The sequence below is a fragment of the Sinocyclocheilus anshuiensis genome, unplaced genomic scaffold, assembly GCF_001515605.1.
Source record: "Sinocyclocheilus anshuiensis isolate Anshui unplaced genomic scaffold, SAMN03320099.WGS_v1.1 scaffold166, whole genome shotgun sequence".
In the NCBI taxonomy this organism is placed as follows: domain Eukaryota; kingdom Metazoa; phylum Chordata; class Actinopteri; order Cypriniformes; family Cyprinidae; genus Sinocyclocheilus; species Sinocyclocheilus anshuiensis.
Window position 1 is genome coordinate 706,845 of NW_015546050.1, and position 9,538 is coordinate 716,382.

Here is a 9,538-nt window from a genome sequence, read left to right on the forward strand (position 1 = left end):
AGTTTAGCGTGTGAACAGGACTTTTAATTTGGTTTGTGTGTGTGTGTGTGTGTGTGTGTGTGTGTGTGAACGAACCTGTGATATTTTTATCAGGATTCTTTGATGAATAAAAAGGTACAAAGGACAGCATTTATTCAAAATAGCAGTCTTTTCAAAATAGAAATATTTTTTTATATATCTTGTATAAGTCTCTGTGACTATATTTCAACAAGAATGAAACTGAACTGAACGATCTCTGACATTTATATTTTATTTGTTTATTTGTTTGTAAATCTATAAGCACTTTTGCGAGTTTAGCGTGTGAACAGGACTTTTAATTTGGTTTGGCGATATGACGTCATAAGGCTGCGCACGCAGCGTGCTGCGTCTGTGATTGGACTGAAGAAAGGTTTGTTTTTAAGCATATAAAGCATTTAAAGTGTTTAAATTAATTTAAACCGTTCAAGAGTTGTAACATTGCTAAAGAAAACTAGTTATCAATTATTGAATGTTTGCATGTAACATCGTAATGATGTATTTAACGTTTATGGCGGTATTTTTGAGAGTAAAGCGCACCCGCACATGAGTAGCTGCGTCTCATTTCGTTCCCTATATCGTGAATGAGTTTATCGTAAACACGAACTCGGGCACTGGCAAGTATTGATGAGAGAAACGTTAACTCTTTTCTCTGTTTTGGCTGAATGGTTCACTGTTTCGCTGGCATCCCGCACGCTGACGACACCCAGTGTATACGATACAGTGCATGTGTAATGACAACAATTACTAACCAACTGAAAGTGTTTGCATTCAAGTTTCTATTAAATGTAATCTACAAATGAAAACCATCCGCAACTAAATATTAAGGGTCTGCATGATTTGTGGTATTCTACTAATTTGAAGCACTTTCCCACCTTTCTTTTTTGTTATTTCCCCAGTCAGGTGTCAAAATATGTGTAATCTTACTTTTTATTGCCTATTAATTGAGAAATGGGGAAAATATGGCTTTGTATTTTAATTATTGTGGGCTTTATATATATATATTATTATTGTATTAATAATGATTATTATAATAAAAAATAACATAACTGCTTTTAAACCAGTATTATAACAAAATTCCGACAAAAAGTATGAGGAGAGAACATATGAAAAAAACTTAAATATTTTTAACAGTTATTTATTAAATTTTGAAAATGTATTTAATATTTTCAGTATAGTACAGCATAAATATACTGCATAGTAATTACAACTCTTTTAACTTTTCAAATGTTGTTTTCTGTTTGTGCTTTTGGAGGTGGATCTTTATTATCCCTCATTAGGCGTATTCTTTTTCATTTAAGGCTAAATTTTAGCACAAAGTATGTATTTTCTGCAAACATAATATATTAAAATATTTAATGTATTCATATAAGGGTGTAATGTCACCCATGTGGTGTGATATAGTTCAGATGTGTGTGTGGGAGTTTACTTTCTGGAACCTTTAAAATCATGTGCAAATCAGTCCCACACCCAGTATTACTTTAACATGAATAGTTAGTATGTGACTTTTTATTCTCATCTTAAACATGACACTGTTTCCAAACAAACAGAAAAATTCCAGGTGAAGCGACTGAGATCCACGTGACCATTGTAAAGATGGCGTTTATTAAAGAGGAGAGTGAAGACACGAGGATTGAAGAAGCATTCAGTGTGAAACAAGAAGAAACTGAGGAACAAACAGGTTGGTTTTCATTCTCAAAACAGAAATATGACTTGAGAGGTTGTTCATGTCCAATTTCAGACTAGGAAATTGGTTTTTACGATAATTCCGATAGCATGTGAATGCAGCATAAGTGTACCTGAGAAGATCCTACTTCAGAGTTGGGCATTCATTATTATGACATGTCATGCATTAAATTAAAGGAAATAATACAGAAGTAGCCTAAACAAAATAGGCTCATTCCGTGGCAACTCAACTAGAAGTCCCCGGCTCAAATTTTTGATTTTGTTAATATTTTTCTTCTGTAGAAAGACAAACATATACAGTGATGAAAGCCAAAATATTAAATATCACAGATGTATATTTACAGAGTAATCCATTATTTTTTAGAGGGGGGTCAAAAAGACAAGTTTCATGTGAGATTTGGAACCAAATTAAAGGGGTGTAAAAATGACTTTAGAAGGGTGGCAGCATCATTTATTTTTACATGTGAACAATTTACTCAGGGAGCCGCATTAAGATCTCCATATCTCTGGGCCATTGAGGGCCATTAAAATGAAGATACCAAAAAGAAAGTTTGTTAAGAACCAGAATCTAAAAGGATATTAAGATATTTTTAATACTTCTTGAGTTACAGGCATGCAAACTTGAGGCAAAAAACACAAGAAGTCCTTTTGGCCATTTTTGAACTGTCACCATTGGTATATAATGAAACAAAGATTGCTAAAGTCAACAGATTCTACTAATAGACATACCAATTTCTGTGTAAAAATAAAATGATGCTGCCATCATTTTCCTAAAGTCATTTTTACACCCTTGTAATTTGGCTCCAAATCTCACATTAAACGTCTCCAGTTACCCCCAGCACCAGAGCCAGATCCCAGGATGGCACTGTAGGAGGGCAAGAGGGTCTCAGTCTTCTCGCACCTCTCAAAAATCTAATCACTCGATCGTGTTTTCCCACTGAGCGCTCATCGATAGCAGCTTGAAAGGCTGAGATAGCTGCAACATAAACCTTAAGAGTGGAGGGCATACTGCCGCCGTCCATTCGTTGTTGCAAAAAATTCAGAATGTCAGAAACGCGGCAGTTCTCCGGGTCCCGACTATTCGATTCACACTATCTCTCAAACACTGCCCATTTACAGGCGTCTCGTAGAAGGGGCTCGCGCCTCCGTAATCGTGTCCATCACGCGGCGAGACAACGAGCCCGGGTTTACCGGTTCCCGCACACCATCCACACCTGAAGTTTCCACCATTCGGGGTTGGGGTGCCATACCGAGCCGTCTGCCTGAGACAGGAGATCCCGTCTCTGCGGGATCAGCTACGGGGGGGCCGTTAGTATTTCCAACAGATCGGGAAACCAAGGCCTGTTCGGCCAACACTGACGCCTTCTCCTCTCTGATTTTGTGCAGCACTTGTGACAAAATCTTCAGCGGGGGGAGAACACATACAGACGGGCATTTGGCCACGGCATCGTGAGTGCGTCCCCGCCTAGGGGAGAGCGTGACAGAAAGAAGAACAGAGGGCAATGCGTGTTCTCCTCTGTCGCGAACCGTTCCCAGATCAGCCTCACTGTCCCGGGGTTCAGTCTCCATTCACCGTGATGTGCTGCCTGTCTCTGAAGGGCTCTCGAGTGTACTCCGCCCTGGCGGTTTATGTACGATACCACCGACATGTTGTCCGTGCAAATCAACATGTGATGCCCCCAGACTTGCGTGAGGAAACTCTGAAGAGCCAAAAAGACCGCTCTCAGCTCGAGGCGATTTGTGTGCCACATTCTCTCCAACTCTGTCCAGTAGCCCGATGCCGGTACGCCGTCGCAGTGAGCTCCCCAGCCCATCGTCGACGTGTCCATCAGGACCACTTTCCGCCGCATGACCAGACCCATCTGGGCACGGCGTTGGTACAGGTCGGGGTTCCGCCATGGTTTCAGTGCATTCAAGCACCTGGGAATGAACACAACGCAGGCACGGCCCGTTTTCCACGCCCTTCTCGGTACTTGTGTTTTCAGCCATATCTGGAGGGGGTCGAGATCAAGTCCAACTGCACCCCCAGGTACATGATTGATTGGCTGGGGCGTAACACGCTTTTTTGTTTGTTCACACAGAGACCTAAACTCTCCAAGTGAAGTAACAGAGCGCGTTTATGGCTGTTGAGCACATCCTCCGAATGGGCCAAGACCTCGCTCTCAGAGGGGAAAGTGCCGCATCCACACATTTCATAAATGTACGTGGCGCCAGCGCTAGCCCGAACGGCATCACCGTGAACTGCTAACGCTACGCCTTCGAACGCAAATCTCAGAAAGTGCCTGTGACGAGGGGCGATCTGGATATGAAATTATGCGTCCTTCAGGTCCACCGAAATAAACCAATCTCCGGGTCGAATCTGCGCGAGTATCAGCTTTAGCGTTGTCATTTTGAAAGGAGCTGTGCCTGAAAAACTTAGAGCACTGCCATTGTGTGCAGCATCGAGATCGCTTCTCCCGAGGCGGCGTACGCTTTGTCCGCAACGTGTGCGGTCAGACGGCAGGGCCTTGAAGGCAGCGTAGCACCCGCCTGCAGGGAGGCAGAGGAGGGGCAGAGGTGCACGGCGATGGATTCCTTGACGGTTGGAATGTGCGTATATCTTCGGGCTTCCGCCCCGTTGACTCTAGTGAAGATCTCCGACCCGCCAGCGTGAGTGCGAGCCGATTGGGCCGCAGCCCACGCCTTAGCGATCTCGTCGTGCACGTTGGGGAGGAATGGGGCTTTCTTCCTCGGAGTGGCAACTCGGCGGCCTGAGTGAAGGAACCACGAATCCAGCTTGTTCTTAGCTGGTTCGTCGGGGGATTCCCACTCTAGACCGAGATCGCTCACAGCCCTGGTGAGAATCCGGACGAGCTCATCCTGGAACACGGTGTGTCCCTCCACTTCAGAGCGCTCCTCTGGAGTGCGGGCCCAGTCCTTCTCAGACGCCGTTAGGGATAACGCCTCGTCAAGATCGTCCTCGTCCCCCGCCGCACCGAACAAGATAATCTCAGAAGCGCCAGAGGCGGGTTGAAGACTCTTCCGCAAAGCACACCGGAGAGCGGGGGGGTGAATTGCGCCTTTCTGCGCGGTCGCCCACGTGCGGCTGCCGTCCCACCAGCGGCTCGCTGGTGGCAGTGGGACGTTGCCGAGAGAAATCACAGAGGGCGATGTTCCTCCAGGCCCTACGCACCCGCACTGAGAATTCCTCGCAGTGCGGGCAGCCCGACACGGTGAGTGCTGCCTCCGCATGGGCGAGACCCAGGCACCAGATGCAGAACTTGTGAGTGTCCGGGGCCTCGATGGGTCCCGAACACAGTGTGCAAATGTTGAGGGCAAGCACATGTTAAGTGCTTAATATGATGTTTTGAGCAGCACTGTTCCCGCAGCAGTTCACTTTGTGTCCTGTTCTATTTTAATGGGTTTTGGCCATAAAAATGCATTATTCACTACCGTAAAGTGATGTGCCTGATAATATTTTTTCCCATACACTGCATACAGATGCAATTAATCTAATTAATACATTTTATTGATTAGCCCTAATATCAATAGACTGCTAATATAGTTTTTTCAAATTGTGAGAAAATATAAGACTGATAATCATTGGCATATCATTAAAAAATTAATATTAATAAGCATATAAGTGGACCTAATACAGAGCCCTGATGCACTCCATACTCTTAATTCACACAATGTGGTAGCGATCAGATAGGTAGGACCTAATCCGTGCTTATGCTAGTCCACAAATGGTAACAATTCTCAATCTTTCCAAGAAAATGTTGTGATCTTTGCTGTCAAAAGATCTAAGCACTAAAATAGAGAGAGAGAGAGCTTTAATAAACTGTTTCTGAGCCATGATGGCACTTAATGAAAATTGTTTAGAAATATGCAAAACTGTACATAATTGAGAGGACACTGTTTTTCTAATATTTTAGTAGTAAATGGAAGATTTGGGATCGGCATATAATAAACAAGGTCTCCTGGGGCAAGCACTGTTTGATAAGGGGTTTGGTAAACAATGTGTCCTTAAGAAAGCAAAGTGTTAACAATATTGAGACAAGGTTCTAAAATTTTACAGCACCTTAGGATCTAGTATACAGGTGCATCTCAATAAATTAGAATGTCGTGGAAAAGTTCATTTATTTCAGTAATTCAACTCAAATTGTGAAAGCACCTGTACATGTTAATTTTGATGTTTTATGTTGGTTTTCATATATGTAGCTTTGGGCCTATATAATGTCTAAAAAAAATTGTATGCCTTTTTTCACTTTAGACCTGATGGTGCCTAAAGAGGAGAGTGAAGAACTGAATGAAATGGAAGAGAAAGACCAGAAACACAATTTCATTACTGGAGAAAAATCCACAGAGACTGAAAAGATTTCCTCACGAAAAAAGTCTAAGACAACCAAATCTAAACATCCTTTCATCTGCCCACAATGTGGAAAACGTTTCACGCAGAAAGCACATCTTAAAGTCCACATTAGAAGTCACACTGGAGAGAAGCCTTTCACCTGCAAACTGTGTGGGAAGAGCTTCACACGAAAAGAAAATCTTAAGATTCACATGAGAATTCATACTGGAGAGAAGCCGTTTTTATGTGGTCAGTGTGGAAAGAGTTTCAGATGTAAAGAAACCCTTAATTCCCACATGAGGGTCCACTCGGAAGAGACCCATTTTAGATGTCATCAGTGTGGAAGGGGTTTCCGATTAAAAAAAAACCTCAAGACTCACATGAGAGTTCACTCTGGAGAGAAACCTTACTCATGCCATCATTGTGGAAAGCGTTTTGTTCATAAAGGAAGTCACAAGAATCACATGAATATTCACACTGGAGAGAAGCTGTTCATGTGTGCTCAGTGTGGAACATGTTTCAAGTATAAAGCCACTCTTAATGCCCACATGAGAGATCACACTGGAGAGAGTCCATTCACCTGCAAACTGTGTGAGAGAAGCTTCTCACAAAGAGGAAATCTTAAGACTCATATGAGAATTCACACCGGAGAGCAGCCGTTCACGTGTGAACAGTGTGGAAAGAGTTTCAGACGTAAAGAAACCCTTGATTCCCACATGAGAGTTCACACTGGAGAGAACCCTTACAGCTGCAAAGTGTGTGGGAATGGCTTCTCACTGAAGGGAAGCCTTAATACTCACATGAAAATTCACACTGGTGAGAAGCCATTCGTTTGTGATCAGTGTGGAAAGAGTTTTGGGCGTAAAGGAACACTTAAATACCACATGAGGATTCATTTAAGAGAGACCAATTTAACATGTCATGAGTGTGGAAAGAGTTTCACGGACAGTAATCACCTTAAGAAGCATGTGATAATTCACATCGGGGACAAGCCTTTCATGTGCCATTATTGTGGAAAGACTTGTAAAAGCAAATCAAACCTTGAGAATCACATAAAAGTTCACACTGGAGAGAAGCCTTTCACCTGCCGAGAGTGTGGAAAAGGTTTCACAGTTAAAAGAAACCTTCAGATTCACATGAGAGTTCACACCGGAGAGAAACCTTACAAGTGTCTTCAGTGTGAGAGGAGTTTCACGTGGCCAAAGGAGCTGAAACGTCATTTGCAATGTCATTTGATTAAATGTCAAAATAAAATTGCAGTGTTCTGAATGTAATAAGAGGTTTACAAAGGGGGACATTTTCAGAAATCACCTGCAGAATCCCTCTGGATGATTTAATTGACCTATCGGACAAGCAGAGTTATTCACTGTCTCACAATGACAGCTGTCAGTGTGAAAACCTTGTACCACAATGTTTTTGCACAATTTTGGACACAGAAGGGCCACCATTCAAGTGGGAATTAAATATTCCATGGAGGGATATATAAAAGATTTTAAAATAAATATGGTGGGTAACTCGAAGCGAGGGTTTACAGATCACAATGCAAGCGGGAGGAGTCTCATATTACGGTCGACACGATCATGGATGACAACATGCGGGATCAACACTGTTCATGTACCGCAGAGTATGATTAAATTAATTAACATTTAACCAGTTTAATATGGAGAGGCACTGAAATGTAGACCTTCATTTATGTGTTTTTGACTTACACTGTACATGATGTGAGAACAGTTCGCTATTTAGGTTTGTAATAGCATTGACTCACTAACTTTAACGTTAGCTGGTTTTAGCCAGAGATACCTTGCTGAAACGCAAGATGACATTAACTTTCTGAAAATGATTAAATGAAAATGGTAACTTAATGAAAGTATGACAACCAGAAAATGAATGTTTTTGTCTTCATTGTGATTGGGGTTGAATGCTTAGGGACATTTTGCTCTGTTTTGTTTGGGTTTAGGAAATGTAATAAAATTAATTCCATTGCCTATCCTCTCAGGATACCTGGAATCACTGTTACAAGTACCACAGACACATCGTTTTTCCTTTTTCGTAGCATAAACACCATTAAACCGATGAAAGCTTTGGATCTTCCGCTGTTTCTCTATGGCGCTGAAACCTACAGATGTCCGAGTTCCGCTCCCCGTGCAACTGATACTCGACTGCCATTGGCTCATCTGCGTTCGAGGGGAGGGGCTTACCGATAGGTCAATATTAGTGTAAAAAACTAAATTTTCACAGATACACCTGAAAAGTTATGGTAATTTGAGACTTTATTTTGGTTCTTTGTGCAAAAGGGTTTTAAATAGTTAATCAATTTAAAATGTCACCAAAAATATGTATATGTGCACAATATATTTTCATAGTATAGATCATTGGTTCTCAACCACATTCCTGGAGCACATTTGCATGTCTCCTTAATCAAACACCTGATTCAACTCATCACATGCAAAGACATGCTAAATGTGTAGTGTTGGGGGATCCAGGAATGTGGTTTTGTTTATTTTTTATTCGCTTTAATACCTCAAACAAATATTAGATGAATAAACTTCCGTCTTCTGTGAAATGCCACAATGTAAATAAAAGATTCTGAATAAAAGGAAATAAACAACTGTATAAGAAATTACATAGCTTTATTTGATTCACTTTTAGTTAAAGAATGCCCAGGTAAGCATGTTTTCAATGTCTGAGAGCTAGAATTATGCTAGTACAGATGAAACAAATTAAAATTAAATGAAAGGATGCTAGGTCAATGGCCAGACAGACACCTTTTAGAGGGCAAGAAGATCACTGGTACCAAACCGGGAAAGAACAGGATTAACTCCTAAAGGCCGGGACACAACAAAAGGACTTCAAAGAATTAGATGAAAGCCAATGGTGTTGTCACCTCACATCAGCTGTGACTGGACCAAAATGCTGTGCTTGGACAAGAACTAGCGTGTGCGTTCTGCACCTGCGTGTAAGGAATTAACTGTCTATGTCAGCTGGTATGAATAGTCTAGATTCATCATTCAAAAGGAGAAACCAAAACAAAGATATATGAGATATTAACAGATAAACAAAGCAGTGCTAGCTTATCATTTTGAATATCAGTTATGTTGATAACTTTCTTCATTTTATAAGACCAAATTCAGTATAGCCACACCTTGATGATGCAAACTATGCAGGCAAGCAGATGAGCCCAGAATATAAACTAAATGTGCTAAATTGCACATTAAGCGCTTTGCGTTCATATTCTGTGCTCATTTTCTTACTCTTCTTGCCTATTATTATCATTCTCTGTCACTACACATGTATTTATACAAATAAGGAGGAATGTATATATTATTCAGAGGATATGGAATTTTTGAATTTCATTAAATATAATATAAACAGAATTACTAATCCAATAAAAAGGAAGAACATTTTTGGACAGTTAAAAAAATGGCAAAGTTCTGTAGTATTACTCCAGAAAACGCACTTATCTGAGATGAACATTTAAAACTAAAAAGAGAGTGGGTAGATCAAGTG

General features: G+C 41.3%; 1 protein-coding gene across 1 annotated transcript; it reads left to right on the forward strand.

The window, feature by feature from the left end:
- Nucleotides 1-302: 302 nt before the first annotated feature.
- On the forward strand, nucleotides 303-7,468 carry LOC107699150 (gastrula zinc finger protein XlCGF57.1-like). Its single transcript, XM_016500335.1, has 3 exons — nucleotides 303-388; nucleotides 1,566-1,696; nucleotides 5,954-7,468. Exons 2-3 carry the CDS (start codon nucleotides 1,612-1,614, stop codon nucleotides 7,297-7,299), a joined length of 1,431 nt encoding a protein of 476 aa, XP_016355821.1. The 5' UTR covers nucleotides 303-388; nucleotides 1,566-1,611; the 3' UTR covers nucleotides 7,300-7,468.
- Nucleotides 7,469-9,538: the final 2,070 nt, after the last annotated feature.